Source organism: Equus przewalskii, chromosome 17, assembly GCF_037783145.1.
Source record: "Equus przewalskii isolate Varuska chromosome 17, EquPr2, whole genome shotgun sequence".
Taxonomy (NCBI): Eukaryota; Metazoa; Chordata; class Mammalia; order Perissodactyla; family Equidae; genus Equus; species Equus przewalskii.
Genome location: NC_091847.1, coordinates 37,229,780 through 37,256,426, shown reverse-complemented (window position 1 = coordinate 37,256,426; position 26,647 = coordinate 37,229,780). Strand labels below are relative to the sequence as shown.

The 26,647-nt window shown below is 37.5% G+C and overlaps 1 protein-coding gene across 10 annotated transcripts in view; it reads right to left on the bottom strand.

Moving 5' to 3' along the window:
• The window catches only part of GPD2 (glycerol-3-phosphate dehydrogenase 2), a 139,153-nt gene that overhangs the window by 61,504 nt on the left and 51,002 nt on the right, over positions 1–26,647 (bottom strand). For all 10 annotated transcript variants that reach the window (XM_070581361.1, XM_070581358.1, XM_070581359.1 and 7 more), the window contains 4 exons: positions 22,641–22,812; positions 7,770–7,894; positions 6,406–6,503; positions 5,212–5,375 (listed from right to left, as the gene is read on the bottom strand). In XM_070581361.1, coding sequence (XP_070437462.1) covers positions 5,212–5,375; positions 6,406–6,503; positions 7,770–7,894; positions 22,641–22,812 — 559 coding nt within the window. The remainder of the gene's footprint in view (positions 1–5,211; positions 5,376–6,405; positions 6,504–7,769; positions 7,895–22,640; positions 22,813–26,647) is intronic.

Here is a 26,647-nt window from a genome sequence, read left to right as displayed (position 1 = left end):
CACAACTAAAAATACACAACTATGTACCAGGGGGCTTTGGGAGAAAAAGGAAACATAAAATCTTCAAAAAAAATAAACAAAATAAAATAAAAAGTAAAGTAAATGTCAGCATATAACTCTCATATGGATATTTATTTACAAATTAAATACTTATACTATTGTACTTATAGACATTTGAACCATATGTAAAAACAGACATTTATAAGGAATTTGATAGAAATAATCTAAGTAGGACTTCTAATATGTTTCTCCACACCCAATGGATGGTATTGTGCACCCCAGGAGGCTCACACTCTCTACTTTAGAATCACTGTTCCAACCTTGTAAGACCTGCCTTAAGAAGTACATGGCCAAACTTGCATAATGGCACTGCTATTTTGTTTGTAAATCCATATCGTTCAGTTATTTATCCAACCTATTTCTATTGCTCTGAAAAAATTAATGTGTCTGTCAAATTGAAAGTAGACAACATTCAATTATAGTTCAATAATTGTGCTTGCAAATAATATAAATGGGGATTAAAGGAACCATCTTTAGATTTGACTTATGTTCCAGGAATTCAGTGGAAAAACAAAAACATAAGACTAAAAGAAATCACCTTTGTGTTATTGGGTAATTGATTTTTTTTAGCTTTCAAAGTAGATAAAACCAACACCTTAAAAGACTTGTCTTTAACCCAGGCTTCCTTTTATTCAAGTGTGCAACTGCGGGTACACGCCTGGAGGAGTGATAGTTTGTTCCTAACAAAAGAGTCTGGATTCCACAATATGCCTTTTGCCAGAGGCATCGTTCCCCAAAGCACACAGCTAACTGCGTCTCCTGCTGTACCTGTAACAATTTAATTGTATAAGTCAGCCTAGTCAAGCATCTCCAGCTCATGACTGGGAGACATGAAATTCATTGTCATTATTGTCCCTGTCATTTTGGATCATTATATCCTGCTGCAGAATTTTCCTCACTTCAGTGCATTTTTTACCTCCAGGAGCCAGGGATTATAGCTGAGGTTGGGGTGGGGGCAGGACCGTGAACTACATTTACCTCAGGGGAGCCAGAGATTAAATTGGCTTTGCTCTCTCACGAGCTGAATTCATCTATTTGTATGCTGTGAGTTTTAGGTTGGAAGAAAAATGAATATTCTAGTGAAACCTAGGCTTTAATTCCCCCTTTGAAACATGGATATAACCAACTTTTATTTACATTCAGAGAGCCAATGTAATTTCTTGTAGGTTGCTATTTTCATATGTGCATAAGGAATACTTAAGGGCATCATCGAGTATGAAATAACAGACATCTCTCTCTGTCAATGCCTTGACTCTCAGAAGGAAGAATTTAAAGCTGTAATTTTGTTCTCCAATTTCATCTTACAGAACCTTAATGGGGATATTTAACGGTTTTAAATATTTAATGATTTTTAATTATATATCATTTTCTGTGCACTGGATTGGATGACTGGAGTCCACCTAGAATGGCACCAAAGATCTACCCCGGGAATAGGAAGATTGAAGTAAAGTTGACAGAGGAAGACAAAATAAGTTCCTGAGGAAACTGGCTCCCCACTACAGCTGGTTCACATACTTCCACAGCCTGCCAAGTCACCCAAGCTTGTCATGCCTTAAATACTTCTCGCCTACTTGGGAGAGTTGCACCAGTCACCACATTCTCTACCTGGTAACCCCCTTATCGGTGGTAACAGCCATGGACAGGGTCCAGCTGGACTCACTGGTAGGAGATGGCAAGCAGTAGGACACATCTCAGTCAGAAAACCAGGGCGTTGACTACATGTTTTCTCCAACAGAATATAAAAAGAAAATATAACCTGGCATGTCACTTCCTATCCAAGCTTTCATTTCCTGTGGATTTACTGAGAAATTTGACATTTACTTTGTCTATACCGAAAAAGATGGCAGCTATTCCTCCAGATGCGTGAGTTTGTTTTTCAGTGGTTAACAGCAAAATCTGGCAATGGGTCATACCTATGCTAAGCACAGAACAGACGCTAGAATTACTACATTTAAAAGTATGTGGTCAAAAGATACGAAGTTCCAGTTATAAAATAAATAAGTCATGGAGATGTAATATACAGCATGGTGACTACAGTTAATAAGACAGTACTGCATATTTGAAAGTTGCTAAGAGAGTAAATCTTAGCAGTCCTCATCACAAGAAAGAAAAAGTTTGTAACCACGTACTTATTGTGGTGATCATTCCACAACATATACAAATATCAAATCATTATATTGTACACCTGAAACTAATATAATGTTATATGTCAATTATCTCTCAATAAAAAAAGATGAAAAAAAAGAATATATGGAATTTATTTTATTACCTTTATGGACTTTTGTGGAGGAATAGATTTTGCCTTAATCATATGTAATGGTCATCAGTATTTATTTAGGATGAAATGTTCTTACGAGTAATTAAGAAAATTTCTTGACCTTTGTGCATTTGTACTTCAGAGGGAAGAACTTACAGCCCTAACATCTCAGTGTTGAAGGAATCTTAAAGATCGTCTTGGTCACTGGTCCAAGTTAATGGTAATGTTTACTAGTTTGTTCAACTACATTTTTAACCCACTATTTTTCACTTTTAACTGATGCTGAAGTAATTGTATAATGTATTACTAGTGAGAGTTTTTAGTTAGCAAAACTTCTTGTAGCATCTAAAAATTCCTTTAATTACTTGTGCCACTTTTTCATCATAATCAAGATTCCCCCAAGGTGAGAGTTATACAAATTGCTACTTTTGTTCACTTTAAAGCAGTTAATTTTATGTTATGTGAATTTCACCTCAATAAATTATTTTTTAAGTGAAAAAAAATTATTTCAAGCAGCCTGAAGGCATTTTGAAATCAGTTGGTTGACTGTTATTGCATTCTCATAATGGTTATTTAGGAAGAAGAGTATTTTTTTTCCTGTTAAGAAAGGTTGCTTTCATAAAGGATAATGTTTAAATATGGTTTGCAATGGTAAATGTTCAGGAGGTAATTTTTCTTCTCTCAAATATTTTGGTAGACAGATAATAATGTTATTTTTCTGGTCAAAGGGTAAGGCATCCCCTTCCTTTTCTGATCACACATTTACTGCATTTAATTTCTTTACCTATACACTCCTTTTTACCTGATTTCCGTGTTGATATTTCATTTGCTTATCATACCATTAGGTAAAACAGGAGTTGCCCTATCTGTGAATACAGCTGTGAAACCATAGAGCTATGCTTCATTTCATATTGTTGCTTTGCCTTACCTTAAGCATGACATAGGTAGGCCTGTATCATTTCAGAACAGGGTCAAAAAAAATTATTTATGTCAAATGACTAGAATGTAATTATTTTTACCCCTTCCATTAAGATTTTACAATCAATTTTCAAATATCAATATGAAATTATTTTAAATAATAATTTTTGAATTTTTCAACAGTCTCTGCTAAACTCATAATTTTGCAACCTGTAACAAGCTATAAAAGCCAATTCTACATTAAAGAAAGTCTTCTTCCTCTTGATCCTAAGAGGATAATGTTTCTTCTGCATATGTGACACAGATTTCCCTTGGTTTCTCAATGGAGAATCAGTAAGAATCTATAATTCATGCCAATATCAAACCAATATAAAACAGATGTCACCAATTCAGATATGCCATCAACTGATAGTCCTCTTAAGGAGATTCAGATATGCACAAGCAAAAAAATTAATAAAGTAGTTAGTGCTTGATACCTCACAAGGTAGAGGAAATGACCAAGCATTTAAGAGGGTTTGTGCAGGAGGGATTAGTAAGAAGAGGCAAAGGGCACAAATCCTTCCGTATCAGGATGGGTGGGGTGCCATAGGCAGAATGCCTTCCTAGTCCCAATCACCCAGTAAACTACAGTGAATTAACATTAAGGGTCTGATGCAGAAAAAGCAAATTCACAGTGAAGGTTGTCCTTTAACATGTAGGCTTCATCAAGGGCACTGAAAAAGTAGTGAAGTGCCCCCCCTGTGGTGTTTAGATGCTGGAAGGCACTGTAAACTGTGCATTTTCTAGCTTTTAATGCTTATCTAAGACTCTTAACATTTTTCTAACATTGTTGCTCCTAGGACATTTTCTTGAGTTTGTCCCCATCGCCCCCTCTGCACACATACATTTTGCATTCATACATGAAAGCCTGACAGACAGCTAAATTGATTCAGAAACCTAACCGTGAGAAAAAGAATAAAAGGTGGCGGTGGCCTTGAGGACATCCCATAATATGAAGCACAAACATCAAAGTCTCCTGAAAAAACAAAACAAACACGTTTCCTCATGCTAAGAGCTTAGACATCAAACACTAAATACAAAAGATGACATAATGGGGGTAAAAAAGCCCACTGGTCCTTTGTGTCACAAAATTTCTAAGACTTTTTGAACATGGTCAATTATCTGCATCTGTTTATTTACCTATAAATGAACATCCTTGGACTATTTTTCAATTCCATACACCCCTTAAAACTATAGTGAAATTTCAGAAATGGCCTTCCTGTTTTGTTTTGTGGTCCATCTGGAGATATATTAAGTGGCTAGTTCCTTCAGATAAAAGTGTACAAATTATATTGTTCACACACACACAAAGAATGAACACTGAACACGTGACAAACGGATACTAGATAATGTCATTGTTAGAAAACATCTAACAACAATAAAATAAGCAATAAAAATTTAGGCTTTGGTTTAACAGATGTAACATTCATCTACCTTTATCACATAAATTATTTGTTCAAGAATTGTGTCCTGTGAAAAATACAAACGTCAATTTCAACCCAGGGGGCATTTTTTTCCCAGGTTTATAACCCCTTGAAAATAGAGGTTTCATCTAGAAAACCTAACAGATCCTCAGCTGCTTTCAACATTATAATATATTCATAAAGGAAACAGTCACTGGCAAACATATAACAAATTAAATGGCATGAGGGCGGGGTCCAAATTCATAATGATGGCGAACGGACCAAACCAACCATGAGATACAAAGTAGGAACCAAAGAAGAAAAGGAATATGCAAAAACAAACAATATTAAAAGCAAAACACTATGGGGAGTTTTTAAGCTAGTATTAGAGAACATGGTTAGTGTATGTGTGCATTTGTGTGTTGTGTAAGATTAGCACTAAAAGTGAGGATGCAAAATTATCTCATTTAGAATATACTATAAGGGTCTTGAGTGAGAGAAAAGTATCTCGTAAAAAAGAAAAAAGTCACCTACCATCATAGTAGACAATTGCTCCTACCAGTTTGTCCTTCTGGAGCATAGGGAAATGCTCAAGGGCTCTCGATTTGCTGAGGACATAACTGCTTTTCAGGCAATTGCTTCCTGCAACCAGATCATATAGCTTGATTCCAATCCAGTAGTAAGGTAACTGCCACCACCTACAGCATAAATAAGGGGAAAGGTTTCTTTAGAAACAGAGTATAATATCATTGAATATCACTTTAAGTTCTAAGATATTCATATAAGAGAAACAAAGTTTATCTAGGAGTGCCCTGCAAAAGAAACAGGAGACGTATAAGACTGTTGATGACACCAGCCTAGCTGAATTATATAAGCAAATGAATCATGAGACTTTAAACGAATCACATCTAAGACAGTGGTTTTCAACCTGGCTGCGTGTTAGAATTCTCTGGGGAACATCAAAAAGAATACAGACGCCTGGGCCTCACGTGTCTAGGGACTGATTTAACTAGACTAGGGCAGAGGTCTGGGTGATTCTAATGTGCACCCAAGGGAGAGAATCGCTGGCTTCAGACATCCTAGGCAATCTATGACAAAACATGGACTAAAATTACAAAATCTGTTTCTAAGTCGCCACAACAGTCTTGTGGCTAACAGAGCTGCATAATCCACTTTTTCATGTTACCTGTATTCCAACTTAAGGCAACTTCATGAATAGCTCTAACAACACTAGGGAAATTGGGTTTTATAATTTATAATGTGATACTTCCAAAGCAAATTTCAGTTTTGGTTAACCGGGAGATATAAAATGACCCCAAATGGTTTAGGTTTGGAATTGGTGCATGTGACGTTCAGATTTTGCAGGAGGATACTTTTTGGCTCTGCATTTTAGTCTGCAAATGACCCTCTTCTTCTCCCCAGAGGAAGTACAGTTGCTCCTCCATACACGCTCAGAAAAATGGAGTTAAGAATCCATTAATTATAAACACAGAACGCAACCTCCCATGCCTTCAAGATCTAGCCCTTAGAGGTGGGTCAGTAGAAAGCTGTTTCGGAAAAACCACATTTTTAAATAGAACAGAGAAAAATGTTTGAAAAGGATTAAAGATTAGGACCAATTAAAACTACATCAAGAAACATACACTGAGGGACTATTTCCATTAAAACTGTGTTGTTCTATTGACTTTAGATAAGAAAACAGTGTACAGCTGATATCAAAAGGCTTACTTGTAAATCGGAAGCATTATAGGCAACGGAGCTGATAAATGGGGAGCAATTTCTAGTAGGTTGGCACGCTCGTGAAGGGCTTCTTTTACCATCCTATACTGAAAAGCAAAACAGAGAAAATTAGTTTGGCTGTAACAGATCATAATATTTTCAAATGGCAAATAGACACGCTGCCAACTGATTGATACACAGAAACCTCTCTACCCCTGAGCGAGGAGAGCTCCCTCCTAATCAAATTCTAATAATACATCATGCTGTCAACCTGAAAGATTTTTTAGAAACCTTAACTGTATTTGCATAGGAGAAAAACATGCCGTCAGAGTTCCCAGGTGTAAGATATTTTCCTGACTTGAGTTACAAGATTATTGTAACAATTTATCTTGCATTCTCTGTATTGTCCCTTTTCTCAGTCGCCTATAATATTTTCCCACGTAAGAGAGCAGACTGCTCAAATTCATGTTAAAATTTCCTTCTTGCCTCCATGAACCCAAGCAGAGATGATACTTAGGAGTTGCACAGTATTTTATAGATTATAAAAAAGCTTTTGTCTTAAATCCTTCCGTCTTCACTATGCCTCTCTGAGGAGCCAGCATTACTATTATAATACTAACTTTACAAATGAGAAAACTGAGGCTCGCAGAAATTGAATAAATAAGCTGGAACATGGCACAAGTCATCTGATTCTAAAGTCTATGCTCTTTTCCTTGCATCCATCATCATGCCGAAAAGACACGTAAGAAAAGAGGACAGATTCAAAAGTGACAATGTCAAGTTAGGGCTGCTGTGTTTTTCATGTACAAAAAGCAGATAGGGAGTTCAGTGGATTTTTTTTTACCCCTCTGGGAAATGTCATCTTCCACACTGCTTTGGCAGTTTTCAAATGGTGGCAGACTGGACACAATAAAGTGTGACATAAGAAAAGCATGACTCAGATCATCTTTTGCTTAAGAATATGTCAGTGACAATATGAATGTATGACTGCAGTTTCAGTTTAGAGGATTAATTTAATACTTCTCCTGTATCACAACCCAGCTTCCCTGAAACTGCTTGGGAAGTAGTAATTTGGCGGCCATTGGCAAAAAAAACTCCAATAACAATTGTTAAAAGGCAACACATCCAAAAGTGATTTTGTAAATCTGCTACTTTGACATGCCTGTGTAGAAAAAGCCCCTGATTACCCATAAACATAATGCTGCAGGAGAGAACTGGCACGCCTCTCCTGAAAGATATTCCAGCAGAACACACTAAATAGGTACTTCCAACAGGAAGAAATGTTAAAAGCCATAAAAAAAACACAACTGATTTAATTGGGTAGAAAAAAGCATAGTTGCCATTTTTGTTTAACAACCAGCATACACAATTACCTGCTCAATATCCAACTTCATGATAGCCTTCTGAAGATATCGTACCCCACCATGGATCAATTTAGTGCTTCTGCTGCTGGTCCCCGATGAGAAATCATCTCTTTCTACAAGGGCTGTTTTTAGTCCTGTGTAACCAGAAAACCAAATTAACTTCTTAAATTACACAATTTGTATGTAATTCATTAAAGGCACTTCTCCAGGGTAGAGACAATCACAAGAAAAATTACTCTGAACATGGATAAATTTGTATTCAAAGTGCAGTACACTGTCTATATTATAATGAAGAGATTTTAGTCTCTTCCTGGGGGAAAAGTCAAACCAGAACTAGAAGCATATTAAACTGCAAATGAATCACAACTAGAAAATATTACAGTACAATTTCATGGCAGTAAGGTACTCTGGTACCTTAAGAGGGTCAAAGGAGAGCCTGGAACCCATCTTTAACCACGCAGAGTTAACTCACTGTGGTTACGAAGCCTCCTGAAACTTAAATTCATCATTCACTCCAAGAGTCCAGACCTGTGCGAGCCCCTCATCTCTGATCTACTCTAAAGCATCATCAATAAATCTAGACTAGACCTCCTATGTGCTGGCTCCTATTTCTGGAGTGGTGTTATCATGGGTATAAAATGAGAAAAGAGACCAAAGATATCAAAACAAAAGAAGAGAGAATAAAAGAACCTCTGACATTGAGGAGTTTATAACTTTAATTTAAGATGTGCAAGCACAATATTGTAGAATTACAAAGAAAAGTACAAGCTAGGACTAATGAACTCAGTGCAGAGTATCCATGAGTAAGGAAAAGAAAATATTCTTGGTAAAGGTGGAGCTAAGCAAAGATAGTTCAGCTCTAGCAGTCATCTCTCCCCTCCTTTCCTTGAGGATTGCAATAAATCTCTTAGGGATGAAACTAGTTTTGTTTTCTTTTCTTGCTAAGACACCCCTGCCTCTTCAGGATCAGGTAGGAGCAGCAGCAGGACCACAAGTCCCATACACTAGTTACAGATGAAATCTAAAACTTCAAGAAACCCAAAGTACACATCAACACCAAGCCATGAGGAATTTTCATGGCCTGGCATACTCTTGGGGAATAAGAGAATGTCACAGAATCCAACTGCAATGAGAATACGTAACTCGAGCAGTTTGGGCTCACAAAGCTCGTATAAGAGAACCTGTGCATGTATTCAATGCAGAGCCATTTATTACCTTTAATACCAAAGGGTCGTTTTTATAACTTTTAACAGTTTAAATATCGTACCCAAATGTCATCATAAAATCATGGCAATTCCCTTGATTCAAAAGGACAAAATATTTGGAAATCGTGGAGAGAAAAGCAGAGAACTTTGATTCAAGGGCAAATATTGCTAATGCTCTAACTAACTAGCAAAATAACACAGAAATTAAAGATGTCATACACCCAAGTCTCTCTTTTTAAGCATTTACACCAGAGAAAGATCTGTAAAATTCTCAACTATGAAAACCCTAGCAATCCTTGGTAAATTTAGTATTTTGTTGTTGTTAGTGCCAAGTCTATTCTAGCACCCCTGTGTACAGCAGAGCGGAACCCTGCCCGGTCTTTTTGCACCATCCTGTCACCTTCCAGCACTATATCTTATAATGCTCTGCTGCTATTCACAGGGTTTTCGTGGCCAATTTTTCAGAAATGGGTGGCCAGGTCCTTCTTCCTAGTCTGTCTTAGTCTGGAAGCTCCACTGAAACCTGTCCACCATGGGTGACCCTGCTGGTATTTGAAATACAAGTGGTACAGCTTTCAGCATCACAGCAACATGTAACTGCCAAAATATGACAACCAACAGACTGGTGGCGTGGTTCCCTGACCAGGAAACGAAGTGGGACCATGTTGGTAAGACCACCAAATCTTAACCACTAGACCACCAGGGCTGGCTAAATTTAGTACTATATGTATTAAAAACACAGAAAAATATATTAAGTTAGTATAAATTTTTAAGAGCCTAAGTGCCAGGCAGAGTGTCGATGTTAGAAATGAGTTAGGCACAGACCAAGCTGTCCAGTGGTTGCCAGCCTGGAGAGGTGGGTAAAGAGTGCAGTAGGCTTCTATGGGTGTGACATTTAAAAACACAGAGTCGTCCTTTCTGACTCCAGGTTAAAACTTAAATTCAGGACATAAACCCCAAATTGCTTAGTCATGATTACATTTGCAATCTCTTAAGAATGCACTGTCTTGGTGAGCTCTATCACCTTTTCTTAGTAAGTCCAACACACAGAGTTCTTCTTCCAGCACTAAAATAGAACGTTTTTTCTTCAGTTGAAGATCAGATGAGGGAGTTGACTTTCAAATGGCATTTAAGAGCCAGATTATTTAAAATATACCTCTCTTTCAACCTTGGAATCAGTCATGGCATCAAGATGCTCACACATGAGTGGCGGGGACACAGGCTGAGAGAGGACCAGCAGCCTCCCATCCAGCCATGGCTCCCCACCTGGGCCTACTCAAAGGTACCCTACAGGTGTGGGAGAAGATGTTTTAGGCAACCCCCAGTTAGCCCCACTTCCTAGCATGTAATCCGCTACCCTGGAGTGTGGGCTGGACCTAGTGCCTTGCTTCTAAGGAACAGAATACAGCAACAATGACGGCATGTCACTTCCGTGATGAGGTTATAAAAAACTGCGACTTCTGCTCTCTCTCTTGCTGGCACTCTCTCTTGCCCTCTCCTGAGCTCAGGTGAAGCAAGCCGTCATGTTGGGAGTCAAGGAACCACAGGAGGCCCCAGTCAACAGGTCATGAGGACCTGAGGCCTCTGTCCAACAACCCATGAGGAACTGAATCCTGCCAACAACCACGTAAATTGCTAGAAAGCACTGCAGCCTGTGAGAGACTGAGAGCCAGAGGACCCTGGGTAAGGCTTACCAAGATTCCCGACCCACCATAACTGTGTGGGAATAAATGTTGTTTTAAGCCACAAAATTTGGGAGTACTTTACTGATGACACAATTCCCTGTGTGAACGATAACTGCAGCCAAGGTAGGAGTTTTTCATTGTACCTGGGGATGGAGTCTTCAAGAGAGGCTGAGTCTAGAGAAGAGTATGGGTTCAAGATGAGTGAAGGGGAGGAGGAAAGGAATGATCACCAGCATCAATCAGCTTAAGCAAGAGAAAAGCAAATGCTTGAAATAGCCCAGCTTATTCAGAGGCTGCTTGTCACTCAGGGGCAGGAAGCAGGATGTGAGGGACTGTGTGAAGGAGATCCAGTGGGAAGAATGGTGAAGGGCAGATCACAAAAGGCATTTCATCCACATTGGGACATTTGGACCCTGTCCTATGGGCCACTGTTTCTCATAAGTAAGTAACATCTGGATCTCCTCAATGGACAATGTCTCTGAGCACATGGGTACAAGTCAGGGATCAGTCTGAGAAGCAAATGCTTCATTAGAAAGCACAAGTTCAATGTCACATAAGCATGAACTTGACAAAGTATCCGTTTGGAGGAACAAGGGTGTGCTTGTTGATTTTTTTTCCATTATAAGAAAGAAAGAAAATTTAAATTTTTCCCAGAAATTCTCAGACACTGTTTGGAGAAATACTATTGTACCGTCTATCAGGGCAACCACCAAAGTGTTTTAAGCTGAGAAATCAGATTAGTATTCTAAAGGCTTCGCTGAGTGTAGCAGGGGGCCGGGGGGAGTGGAGGCAGGAGACCATTTAGGGGACCAGTACCATTCTGCACGAGGAAAGCAAGGAAGATCCCAGCCTCACAAGGCAGAAGAGGGTACTGGAGAGTGACGTGAAGAGAGACTTTTACCAGCTCGTGTTATCAGGATGGAATTTTTTCTCTTTCCCAAACTGACACAGTGTGAGGCAGGGAACCACTCTAGGAATTAGCAAGCCATCTCAGGAGGATATTTCAGGATATTTAAGTGAGAGCTAACACTTTAAAGCCTCAAAACTGCTTTTGCAAGAATTGGACATTTTAAAAAGTTATTCACATGTACTTACGTGAGAAACCCTAGTGAATACCAGCGAACGTTAAAATGGGCTTCTCCGTCAAACTAGGCTGTTTTTCTTGTCCCATTATTTTCAGTGTCATATCATCTAGCTACCCACCAGAATTTCTGGAAAGAAATGGTGCTGCTCCTTCCAGAGCAAAAAACATAAAAATTTACTTTCTAAAGTTATAGCGAAATTGATATATTAAAGCATCGTGTAACCTAAAAGTATTACCAAAAGTTTTTGGAACCACACACAAAAAATAGACACTCTAAAAAAAAGAAAATATTTGAAAACTTTCAACTGCTATTATATGCTAAATGTTCTAGATTTCTCATTTTTGTTGGATGAGAACAATGGAATGAGAGAGGAGGAAGTAATGCAAAATCCAGACAATATTACAAGTGACAATCACTTCTCATAAAAATATTCTTTAACTGATTAACTGACTACAGCAAACGCAATGAAAATTTTAAAAGCTTTATAATGATCCTGTATGGTTCTCTTATCTACTATGTTCCTTTCTGTTTCACCTCTTAAAAATCCAAAAGTTTTCCTCCCCTCAAAAAGTACTGATCTGAAATTCACAGCTCAGTTTTCTGATACTTTATAAAGCGAGGAAGTGAAAACAGGGTGCTGTTTAATGTTCTCTAAGAGAATGAACAGTATTTTTAAGTGACATTCAATGCTAACATTTCGTGTTCTTAGCTAAAACAACCGAGTTTGAAGGACATCAAAAATAATGAACCCAGGTTTCAAGCGACTACTCCCGGCTGTGGATCTGAGGCCCTGGGGAAGATCGCTCCTCAGAGTAGAAAGAATGACCTACTCCACATACCCGGCAGTGAAGGGCTGGCCTCTCTGTGCATTGCAGTAATTTACTAGTTCAACTAGTTCAAGATTTTATGAGGAATAGTTTTTATTTCTTTTCTTTTTAGAAGTTACTTTTTATGGAAAGCAATAAGCTCTATTCCTGCTAAGATGAACCAGAATATTTAGGAATGGTGTTATTATTTTATTTTTTGTCTTTATAATTGATTGCTTTAAGATGTCTTCTCAGGAATTTCACGACATTGGTAAAGTACTAATATTTAGAATGAAATTACTTTGAAATTCTTAGGTAGAATAACAGGACGAGTTATAGTAGAAGAATAAAGACAACTTCAAATCTCCCTTTCAGTCTTCTTCAGCCCATCTCTTAGCAAGCTAAAATTGTATCTTCTGGGGATTGGGAGATGAAGCGTGTGGTAAGCAAAGTAAAATATAATATAAATTGGTAGAATCTAGACGTTTGGTATATGGGTGTTCACTGTGAAATTCTTTCAACTTTTCTGCATGTTTAAAATATTAATAGTAAAATGTTGAAGAAAAAAAAAATTGTATCTTCTGGGTAGGGCGAGGGGTGTAGACTAAATACAGCTCTTTACAGCTGTGCCTTTGCTGGCCGGAGAAGGTCAGCTACCCAAGCACTTCCAACTCAACCAATTTGTGGGTCAAGACAGCTGGAAGAGTAGAGAGGAGTAATTAGCGTCTAAGGGGAGGCATGGCACGACATTTAACTTTCACAGCATGAAGGAGAACAGAAGTATATTTTAATACCTTTTGCTGATTATCTTATGCATGAAAACATGCTCAATATAATAAATGCAGAGAAGTAAGGAGAACAAAATAAAACTCTCCTGTAATCACACCACTCAGAGATAACCACAGTTGACATTTGGGTGTTTAAACGTTCACATTATCTATGCATGTATATAGTCGCATATGTACATTTTTACAAAAATAGGATATGATATATTCCATTTATTTTTCTCATTTAACATTATTGATTGTAAACATCTCTCCATGTCAATAAATATTTTTCTATCATTCCATTTTTAATGTGTGGCTTCTATTATATTAAATATTTACAATGATTTATTTATTCAATTTCCTATTTTTGAACATTTGGGTTATTTCCTACCTCAATATCACAGAGAGTAATGCAAAATAAAATTTTCATTTAAACTCTCTTTATCTTTATTTCATTAGAATAAATTTTCAGATATGGCTTTTTTCAGATATTTTTTAATAGAAAGGAGAATAATCCCTATGAAATAACTATCAGAGGCACCAAGCTAATGACACACAAATCAAAAAATTTAGAAACTCTGTACATGAGTATCATAAGCCTAAGTATTAAAGCCACATGCCCCATGAAGGAAAAAATGATGTAGTTTAAGGAAAGGGGAGTTTATCTTTCTTTAGAAAAGCTTTGGGTACTTACTTTTGGACTTCAGAAAGCCATTGTCACTAATAAGAAAAGGGACTAACCCAAAGGCTGAACATTTTATATGAGGATCAATTTCTCTAAAAAATAACACTCCTGCAAAGCTGCAAAGTAAGTCCGGGTTGTTAACCTTCACGAGATTCCTACACTTTACTAGTATTTTCTAACAGTGAAAGGTAGCATTTTATGGAATTGTATAATATTGAATTGGTTACTTAACACTTATTTCTATTTTGATATGAGGAAACAGATAAAGCATTAATGGAGATTTATGTTAAGTTAGAACATATCATTAACATACTTTGTGTTCCTTAAGTACACACGTGATTATAGAGCCAGGAAAACGTATTAAGCCATAAGATTAACTGTAATACTACAGTTTGGGGGGAATAAAGGAATTGCTGTTGGGACCAGGCCCATTGCCGAGTGATTAAGTTTGCGCACTTCACTTTGGCGCCCCAGAGTTTCGCCGGTTCGGATCGTGGGTGCAGACCTAGAACGACTCATCAAGCTGAGGTGGCGTCCCACATAGCAGACTCAGAAGGACATACAACTAGAATATATAACTATGTACTGGGGAGCTTCAGGGAGAGAAGAAGAAAAATAGAGGAATTGCTTTGATGCTATTTTCTCTTTTTACTTTTTTTATTAGAAAAACAGCAAATGTTCAAAGAGAAGAGGAATATCCAAAAAATATAGAAGGATAAAAAGAGAGAATAATACATCACTGGCTTCTTTGTTACAAAATCCAGAGGTTACTAATGTTAACTATGAAAAATGCCCCATGTATCTTACCAGAAACTTTCTAAGCTTATGAAAGTATAAAATCTGTGTTCCTTTTTTGTTTTAAACACAAATACAATTAACAAACTCATTCTTCACAACTTGTTTTGCAACTTACAATACACTTTAGCTATTTTTCCCTATAAATACTTACAAATCTCTTTTCAATAACTGAATGTACCCAATTTATTAAACCAGATACCAATTATTGGCTATTATAAATATTACTATTAAAAAATTTTGATCAATATGGCATTGTAAGTTCAACTTTGAACAAGTCCTCTTCTCCAAACACAGAGAAAATAATCTATATGCATGTATATATATATATATATAAATCTTTTTTTTTTTTTTTAAGGACACGGTTGACTCAAAAATAAACACTTCATGGACCAGAAATGTAGCAGAAACTCAGAGCACAGTATTCAGGCCAAAAGTTTCTGTCTTGCTGGGCTCCGGGTCTAGAAACAGGCAAAGGCAATCAAGATTTCAGTTCCTGAAGGGTAAGAGGAATACAAGTCTCCCTTGTAAGAAAATGTGAAGAAGCCAAACCAGCACTTGAACGCTGGGACTGAAGAAGGCCTCCACCTCCTGTGAAAGGAGGTTCGAAGGCTTCTCTTGAGCACTGTCTGGGGCTGTGGACTATCTGCTGGGACATGTCTAGGAGGCAGGAAGACAGCACAGCCTGGAGAGCAGCACCTGAGCCAAAGCACCCCCGGCTGGCTCACAGCTGGTCTGCAGGATGCCCAACATCAGCACAGGGCAGGAGGCCCGAACTGGTTCTGGGAAAAGTCTCTGGTGGGCCTGGATGGTGGCAGCAACTATATCTATAGAGTTAAGGATAGGGAAACAGAAAGTGATAGAAAATTGATTTAATAGAAAAGAAAGAAAGGAAGACAAAGAAGCAAAGTAAAAAGATGAAAGGTAAAAAATACCAAATAAATGCATATGGAATCAAAATAAATGGAAATGGATGAAATTGACCTCTAAGTATAAAAAGAAAAAAGAATCCAGCCATATGCTGTTTATCATAGACATACTAAAGAAAAGGATGGGGGCCAGCCCGGTAGCACAGGGGTTAGGTGCACACGTTCCGCTTCAGCCGCCCAGGGTTCACCAGTTCGAATCCTGGGCACGGACATGGCACCACTTGGCAAGCCATGCTGTGGCAGGCACCCCACATATAAAGCAGAGGAAGATGGGCACGGATGTTAGCTCAGAGCCAGCCTTCCTCAGCAAAAAGAGAAGGATTGGCACCAGTTAGCTCAGGGCTAATCTTCCTCAAAAAAAGAAAAAAAAAAGAAAAAAGAAAAGGATGTAGAAAAGTTGAAAACAATATGAAACAAACCCTGTCTGTTTGATATGTTATAAATAGTTTCCCAATTTCACATGTATTTTTTTATATTTTTGCCATAAATTTTAATTTTTATGAAATCAAATTTAGCAGCATTTTCTAAAAGGAAAATTGTTTTATTGGTGTCATGATTAAAAACACCTTTCTTACTCCATTTTTTTTTAAATTCACATATACTTTCTTCCAATAATTTCATGATGTTTTATCATCAAATCCTTGATCCACATGGAATATGATAAGCAGTATATACATATGTGTGTATGTGTGTGTGTGTATATATATATATATATATATATATATACACATATAAATTGGGGGAATGGATACTCCAACATTGCTTATTAAATAACCAATAATGGCAAATTTGACATGCTATCTTTACCATATTCTAAATTTTATGTATTTAGATCTATTTTTAGATTCTTACTTTTGTTCCCCTGATCTCTCTATTACTTTAGCAAACTATTTTAATTAAAGCAGCTTTAGAATACAACTTAATATCTGATAGACCTCTACCTCCTTTATTATTATTCTTTTTCAAAATTAATCTAGTAAATCTCATAGGTTTAATTTTCCAGATAAACTTTCGCACAGTTTCTCAAGTCCCCCCTCCACTCTTGCCAAAGAAAATCACTAAATTAATTAAAATTGCATTAAATTTCTAGATTAATTTTAACAGCATTTTGCAATCTAGTCTAATAGCAGTGTCCAGCAAACAGTACACTTTGATCTACTGCAATTCTACTGTCCTGAAATAGGACTTTTTCCTCCTTCATGGCAGGAGAGGGTGGTGGTGGAAGGGGTGAGGGGTGGAGATCTGTAATTCCCAGAATGCACGATCTTCCAAGCCTCTCTCTTTTCTGCATCTTTTTCTGCAATGCACACACCTCCTCCCTTTCACAAACCTTTACTTATGCAGAAGAGTGTTATTATCATCCTTCATTTATGTCTGAGAAACTCAAGGCTCTCCATAAGGTTATGACACCTGTCGAATGTCATGGAGCTAGTAAGTGATGATGCCAAGATTCGATCCCCGTTCATTCAAATTCCATAACCTGTGTCCTTAGTTACTCTGCTATGCTGCCTTAGACCTGAAGGAACTTGAGTGAGCATTCAGGAATTGCTAGGCAAATACCATTCATAAAATAGAAATGTATATTTAGATTTTTAAACAAGAGAACTACAATTAATGTTCACTTCCAGCAAGAGGCAGTCTTCTCTGGATTCCAAATAGAAGCCATAAAGGTTAAGTTTATAAATCAGATTTTTAAAATGTACTAGGTACAAAACAGTAAATATGTACTTGTTACATACAAGTCACACAAAAGAACAAAAAGAACTGAAGAAAATACCTTGAAGAACCCTAAGAGAGTGAACAAATTTATCAGATTCCCCTCATTCCAGCTCTTTAGGGGCAAAGTGCCTACAACTGTACTTTGAGCCTATGCTTCTGCCCAGGAACAGGATGCAGAGGTGTTAAGCAGTGAAGCAATTTCTACTGATTCTAGAGACCTACAGGAGAATGTGAGCTGAATTCTGTATATATTATGATTACCAAATAATATTCCCAAATGAAAATTGACTCCCAAGAAAATGCAGATGGGTAAGAATGCAAGTAAATGTCCATTATGAAGACTTCATGACTTTTTCTCTTCCTTCTACAGTCTTTGTTTATGCATTACCGAAAGTGCATTTGGGCACGGTATTTTATCAAAAAGCTTGTGCAGACATTTTTATACAAACCCTTTAACATCTAGTGGTTCCCCCAAAACTTTGATGTCCTGAAAAATCTAATTATTACTGGTAACTTTAAAAGATCACAGTAATTTATTTTTGTCAAATGTGACTAAAGATTAATGGATACAATCAGGAATAATTTGGTAAAAACATATCAAATGCAGAGAAAGCAAAATTTGTTGTTAAGTGAAGCATCAAATATAATAAAAGAGCAAATTCCATGAATGAACAGCAACAATGCACAATTCATTAACCAAATGCCCATGATTATTTCACACTTCAGAGAGCTACTGATATGATCAGAAATTGTAGTAAAAGGATAAATATAGATTAACTTCAGCATCTCTGTACATTTTAATCATAAATGCTACTCCTAAAGGGCTACCAGCATAATAAAAGAAATACAAACTAAGGTTTATCCATCCCTTTTATAAATCATAAATCTGTATATATATATAAAATAAGACATTCAGTCAATTACTTTAAAAGGCAGCAATCAATATGCCAAGAGATATTAAAAGTACATCATTTTCTTAGCTGTTACTAACTATAAACATTAAAAATCGGGTCAATATTCAGGCTCTGAAAACTCGCATCTCCTCAAAATCATCATCATCATTATCATCACTATCATCACCCACTGCTAATGCACTAGTCAATACCCTAATCACGACTGAATGCCCTGCACTGCCCATAGAAAAAATGTGTTCAGCAAATATTAATAAACTATAAGTTCCTTGAGGGCAAGACCACATTTTATTAGTCTTTGCATTCTCAGAGCTGGTTCAGTACTTGACCCACAAGCAGTATTGTTTAAAACAGAAAAACAAACTGGAAATAACCTAAAGAATCATTAATAAGAATATCCTTGTGATGAATTTTTCAGCCATCAAAAAGAATGTATAGTGTTATAAATCAATGTTACTTCAATTTAAAAAAAATAAAAGAGGGGCCGGCCTGGTGGTGTAGCAGTTAAGAGTGCACGTTCCACGTCAGTGGCCCGGGGTTTGCCAGTTCGGATCCCGGGTGTGGACATGGCACCGCTTGGCAAGCCATGCTGTGACAGGTGTCCCACATATAAAGTGGAGGAAGATGGGCATGGATGTTAGCTCAGGGCTAGTCTTCCTCAAAAAAAAAAAAAAAAAAAATGAAAGAAAGAATGTAGGGGCTGGCCCAGTGGTGTAGTGGTTGGGTTTGTGTGCTCTACTTCGGAGGCTGGGGGTTCGTGGGTTCAGATCCTGAGCGTGGACCTAGCGCCATTAGTTGAGCCATGCTGTGGTGGCATCCCACATAAAGCAGAGGAAGACTGGCACATATGTTAGCTCAGTGACAACCTTTCTCAAGCAAAAACACGAAGATTGGCAACAAGTGTTAGCTCAGGGCCAATCTTCCTCATACAAAAAAAGAATGTATACTATATACATGTAAAGATTGATTAAATATACTGTTATTTGAAAGAAACTCTGCAAAATAGTAACTACACTATGATCTTGCCTATGTTTTTAAAAAGATAAATCTAGAAAGGGCACAAAAGCAAGCACAGGTGAGACTTTTACAAAGGACAAAAGGAATAAAAGGCACTTAACAGTGGCTGCCTTGTTATTATTGCACGCACAGTCCTTCAACCACCCCGACTCTTCAAGGAAGCTGCCTTTCCACCTTCCCTTACCTCCCCCACCAGTTCTAGGCTCCATTTAAACAATTCCTTCTGCCTTCATAGAGTCTTTTCTCATTTTCTCCTATCATTGATGCTCAGTTCTCATTTCTGGATCCTACCCCACTGTGTGTTTTCTCTGCCTCCAATCTGAGCAATACTGGACACACGTGGGGACATAGACACACACCCACACAAATATCCTGTGTAGACAACAAATTTGCATTTACTAATCTCAGCTAAGTAACCCCTATTCCGTAACACACTCTCCATAGGAAAGTTCTAAACCTTTTCTACACTGAAGTCCCCCTACTTCTATCCATCAGCAGAACAGCTCACTTGTTTTTGTGTGTTTAAGAGCTCTTCATAGTCACACAGCCTCCCTCTTTTATATCTTAGAATCTTTCCTTTGTTTCTGTCTCTGAGAAATGTCTCTCACCTTCCTGCCAAAGCTAAGATCATCTTTGATATCCCGTTCTTTGTATTTTCGCAAGACCTTGTGCACATGTTACTTGTATTACTTGCATTTAAAGTTCCCCTGCACAGGCTTCTCCCTCTGAGTCTACAGAAATATTCAGATTGCTCTTATCTTTAAAAAAGAAAAAAGAAAAAAGGAAAGGAAGGAAGGGAGGGAGGAAGGAAAGAAGGATGGTGGGGGAAGGGAGGAAGGGAGAGAAAAGAAAAGAAAAGAAAAGAGAGAAGAGAAGAGAAGAGAAAAAAGAAAAGTAAAGAAAAGAAAAGAAAAAAAACAATTCTGGCACATTTTGCTCCCTTCTGTATATCCTACTACACCATCAATTACCTCCTTTGTATTCTTTGTCTCTAGACCTCTTAAAAGTTGATGTCCGTGCCTGCTCTTTCCTACTGCCTATCCGTTCCCCATCATCAAACCTAATTCTCTTCAGTATCTCAAAGTGGCCTGTTCAATAAAGTGCACAGGCCTTTCGCTGGCATACCAGGCCCAGCTCTGCCTTTCCACCTTTCTCTCATATTCTCCCCTAGACAGCCTGGATGCTCCAAATGGAAACACATGCTGTCTCCCACAGGCACTGACTCCATGCTGTTTCTCCCGCATGTCCCCTCAGACTGGAACACTTTCAGCAAGCAAAGTCTGCTTCTTAAAATTCTACTCGTGCTAAATAGCAGCTTTCTTTCTTGTGACCATTCTCTGCAGGTATGACGACTCTCACCTTCATATGTCCATAAAGTCCCCAAACCTTTTGAAAGGCACATATTCTCTACAATGTAATTCGGTCTGCACAAACAAGCACTATAGAACTGTGAGCACCACAAGGACGCCAACTATATCAATCATCTCCATATTCTCATGTGGTACCCTGCATACTGCCGTGCATACAACAGGCACTTAGTGAATATCTGCGGAATCAGAATAAAAAGAATTGCTATATATTTCAGTACATAGCACGAACATACTGGAGACACCAAGAAATATTTTTGAATCTTACTGGGGAAATGATTCTCTTTGACACAGAAAATTGTCACCTGGTAAATTCTAACTCCTGGATTGGGTAGTCTCAAATAAGGCCTCCTGTTATGTTGGGAATGCGTCCTCTCTTTCCACTCTCTTTCTCAGGCCTCCAAGGGAGAGAGTGAGTTCAAGTACCTTGAGACAACTGTAACTATTCTTTCCATCTGCTTTAGTATGTCCAAGGATAGTCAGGTTCAAACTATAAAACATGGAAGGAGACAGGGAATTATATGATAATTGGAGTCTGCCTGGCAACAGAATAGATTTCACTGCTATATTTTGAATTTACCATTATTCAGAAGTGACAAAAAGGACCTAGCTGTGAACCCTACATGGATCAAAACTAAAGTGTAGGTCCTGTGCAGTCATAGTAATTCTAGGGCATTTTTTGTTTGTGTATGCCTAAATCTCATTCAACTTCTTTCATTTGTGTGAAAGTCATTCTACCAGGTATGTAAGGTAACTGAATCTAGGGCGGCTGTGGTAGTCACTTAATCTGAGGAGAATTATTCCATGGAATAAAGTATTACCATTGAGCATGAAACTGCAATCAGTATTGAACCTTAGATGGTAAGTAAAATAATCCAGAGTCAAAATTCCTTGCAGCAGTACACAGCCCAATTTGACACATCTAAGTATACCACAAAGGATAATTTCTCCAGGCAAGTGCTTCTAAAAGCCTTTTGCCTTCACGTTAATAATGGCAGCTATAATACTATCCACAACTTACTGAGCTTCTATTTTGTGTGACAAGCACTGTTTTAAGTCCTCTTCATGATTACACATTTGATCCTCTCAACAATCATTGTTTATTTGAAAAATGAGGAACCTTAGGGAAATTAAGTAATTTGCCCAAGTATGTGCTTGTGTGTGTGTACACATACATACATACATACACACATACATCTGAGAAAGCAGCTGAGCTGGGATATGCACCCACATTTCCTTGACTCCAAACTCTACACTAATAACCACATAAATTATTTTACTAAATCTATCATCTGTAAGAGCAGTGGTGTTCCATACTAAAATTTCTTTATTTTCCTGTCATGTTTAAGGAACTTTTCCTCATGTCTTTCCTAATGCTGACTAATAGAGTGAGACAGAACTATATGTTAGCAACAGTCTTTTCTATCATTTATTCACATAAACTGGAGTTTCTCAAACTGCAGTCTGTATTTCACTGGAAGAAATGATTTTAAGAGATAAAGAAGAAAAGAATTATTTTAATAGATTAATTCATTTTAATCAATCTTTTCTACCCTTCACTGGGATAAATGTAATTTCAGGTGATAGGCAAATATTTTTATTCCATTTAGATGTGTTTACTTAACTATGTATTAAAAAAATTAACCAGAACATCAAATCAATGAATTCACAGGAATACAAAGTGTTTTTTTTAAGTAAACTCATTTGAGCATAAAAAAAGTTATATTTAATTTTAAAATTGTGCAAATGCCTATATTAAAAAAAATGTGAAGGTGCTTCACAAAGGATGGAAAATTAGGAAACACAGCAGAAATGTGACTTTACCAGCATAGAGCGCATACTGTGTGTTTATACTTGGGAGGAAAGAGACACCTTTATCTGTGTTACATCCATCCACATCAGGACTTACCTCTGGTGACAGCATCTAGCGCACAGCCACATCCTGTTGCTCCTCCTCCAATGACAAGGATATCGAATTCAGACGTATTTTGCAAAGTCAGCAGCTGAGCTTCTCTGGAAGGAGGCTCCCTGTTAACAGGCTCTGAAACACACTCTGCTGCTTCAACATAGGCCAGGTTCACCTGATGTAAAAGCAGACCACTTTCAGTCGTCCATCTGGAATGCCAATTTCATAAATTTTACAACATACTGAAAGAAGAGATTTGCAATGGAGATAAGGAATACCACGGCTAGACCACAGTCCACAATCCACACGGAATTAAAGGACCAACTGCCTTGGAGGAAAATTCTGGGTGTATTTTTTTTTTCATGAGTCATCACTACTGAGTCATGGAACACCTGGTTTCAAATTCAATATCTCAACTGCTTGTTTTGGCTTCCTATACAGCCAAGTTCAATTATTTCCCACACTGTACAGCAATTCCAAAATACCCTGTCTAAGGCCATTTACAGGAGAACATACGGAAGTGTTTTGTCCAGTAGCAGCAATTCATTCAAATAACATTTAAAAGTGATGAAAGGAAGAGGAAAAGTACTTTATGCCTTTCTGAATTTCTTAAAAGTATATGTTCTTCATTCCTTAATTCCCCTGATAAAAATATATCTAGAGTTTGAGGGGTCTATAAGTTTAAGTCAGTCCAAATAAAAAGAATCCATTTAACAGAAGTTAATATTTAGTTTAAATGATCAGCTAAGGCCAATAGGAATGGTATTTTTCAAAGAGTCTAGTCAGAGGCTTACCTATTAAATGTCTCAATAAAAAATTATAGATTTTATATATTTAATATACACTATTTCAATTTTTGAAAGCTTTAACAATAATATAATTAAAGTCAGTCATAGTCCCCCTAAAGAACAATGACATTCCCTATTCCAAGTTCTTTCATTAGAATGTAACTTATGATCCTGAATCAAAAACGATGCTGATCTTTAAAAAAATAAAAAGTAGTTGCTAGAAGTTAGAGTCAAAAGCCTAGAAAAATAGATAAACATCTGTTTTTTTTCCAAAATGCTAATTCTAGTTTCATTCACTATATTCAACAGTGCTGGTCAACGTTGCTCTAATAGTTAGTTATCCACAGATATGTGACTTCTCTTTTCTGTTCTTTAAATCACAGTATCAGCGCAATGCATAACGGCAGTGTTTTTGCCAGTCTGCTGTAGGGGCCCCGTATAAAGCTCTAAACCATAAGGCTTGTTCAAGAGAAGGTGACGTTAGCTCTGACCAAGAGATTTTTCTAATAAGTGATGTTTTTATTCATTTAAATAAAATAAACCAAATTGCTCTTTACAATTGGATTTAACTATGATCAGGCCAATTGGATTTCTATAAAAATAAATCTAGAAGCCACAGAGTACATTCAAAGAAACCCAGATTAGGGTCCGAGGGTCCTAGCTTAGGTCTTAGCACTCCTGTTTACCAGTAATGTGACTTCTGACACATTATCTCTCTGGGCCTTGGTTTCTTCATTTGTAGAATGGGATAACCCTGTGATGTCTCTATCTCTACATCTCTGAGATGTCTTCAGTCTGAATGGAATAATGATAGGAAAGTAGTTGGCAAACTATAAAATATCACCAAAGAGTTGTCGCTGTTGTTGTTAAATAACTTGATTCCTTAACAACATATAAAAGGGAACTTTCAAAACATATTTTACTAAGTATCACAAAAACAAAAGGTTATAACAGGTACCATAATTTTTCAGGCTTTTAATTCAGATGCCAAGTCACAAAAATCTTACTCTCCTTTATACAATGCCTCCTAATTATCTGCTAATAACTACTTCCCCAGGTTCACATCTACATACACCCAAGGTAGCAAACTAAACAAATGCAACTGCTAGGTGCTGTGGAGAATATAACATCTTTACTCACGGTCTTTGCCTTCCATCATATAATGAGAGGAAGAAAAAAAAAAAAAAAATATATATATATATATATATATACGTATAGGATACACATACATAACAAGCATGTAGAAAAAACAAATGCCAAAATAGAGAAAAAATGCACCAGGCTATGAGCATTCAGATTAGGGAGGGAGAGTCTTTTTATTTGAGGATTTCAGTTGGGCCATGACAGATGGGTAGGTCTTGGACATGAGACTGACAAGTGACTAAACCGCCAGAGCGTTTTCACACATCAAAAGAATTTTGCTGACATTTTCTGCTTGGTAAGTTTTCTAGAAATACTGGCGAAATAAATTTGAGGACTACATTATGATATAGTTCATTAGAACGTGGTAATTCTAAAAGCCCCATGTTCTACTCTGCTAACAGGGCATAAGTAAGAATATTAAACTCAACTGAATTTCTTCTTCAGCAAGTATGCTAGATCTGAGGGGCAACTCTCACGCCTGTGGGTTTCTCATTCCATTAACTACATTGTGTCTCCCATTTTCATCCCCTGCCTCATCCTTCTTACAAGCGCACTCTAATTTGTCTTGTCTTAACAATAAGAAACCACCCTACGAATTACATAACAACTGCCCTGAAAGTTCTTGAAAAATCTGTATACCCTTGCTTTTCCAACTGCCTCCTCACCTCCTACACACTCCTCAACCTACTCCTCAACACACTTTAATCTGGACTTTCAAGTACACATCAGCACCACCATCACCACCAGCAAAACTAATGTCTACTATGCTGCTAAATTTTTCATCCCTCATTTCAGTTGTCATCTCAGCACACAACTGACTGTTCACTTAGCTCAGCATCTGAGAGATGACCTTCTGAACTGATCTCTCTCTCTCTCTTTCTAGCCTCTTTTCACTACCCTCTCCTAGTTTTCTTTGGCTGTCCCTCTACTGCCTAACATTAAACAGAGGTTCCTCTTGGATCTGTCCTATTGACTCTTCTCAGATCACTAAAAAATCTCTCCCTAGAGAGAATCTCTTCTACCTCTATATCATCAGATATCTTTTCCACCACACTGACTTCCAATTTTGCTCCGCTATTCCAGAACCCAGATATCAAACTACCTACTTGGCACTTCCATTTGGATGCCTCACAGATATCTCAAAATTGAACTGATGACTTTATCTCCCCAATCCTTTTTCCCTGTCAATGTTCCTTATCTCAGGAAAGGTACCATTATACATCCATGCTTGTGTCACTCTCTTAAGTCCCATATCTGACCTATCTCTGAGTTCTATCAATTCTACCTCCTACAAAATTCTCACATTGAGTCATTTCATCTTCAATGCCACCTTTCAAGTCAAGGTATCTTCTCTTTCCCTTATACTAATATGATATCCTCCTACAGGTCTTTGCACATTTACCATGCCTCCTTCCAAGTCATTCTCTATACCACAGCTGGGTTGGTCATTTTAAAACCCAATGATGTCATTTCCATGTGTAAAACCCTTCAAAAGCTTCCAATTTAATTTAGGTTAAGGGTAAGCATCTTTACTCTGGTTTCCAAGACTCTTCACAGTCTTTAGAGTAGCTTAAACTTAATGAAAAAATGGACAATACCAATGCTGGTGAGGATACAATACAACTGGAACTCTCTTATGTTGCTGGTAGAAATGCCAAGTGATACAGTCATTTTGGAAAATAGTTTGGGAGTTTCTTACAAAGGTAAACATACATGTACCATACAACCCAGCAACCCCCTCCCAGGTAATTACTCAACAGAAATCAAAACCATGTTCACACAAAAACCTGTAGGCAAATGTTTACAGTGGCTTCATTTCTAACCGCCAAAAACTAGGAAAAGTTCAAACATTCTTCAACTAGTAAATGACTAAACCAATTGTGGTACATCTATGCAATGGAATAATAACTGGCAATAAAAATGACAAACTACTGATAGATGCAACAACATGAACGAATCTCAAAGGCATTACGCTAAGTCACGGGTTGGCAAATGATGGTTTTCCATCCAAATCGGGCTGCCACCTGTTTTACTAAACAAAGCTTCATGGAACACAGCCACCCGCAATCAGTCATGGAT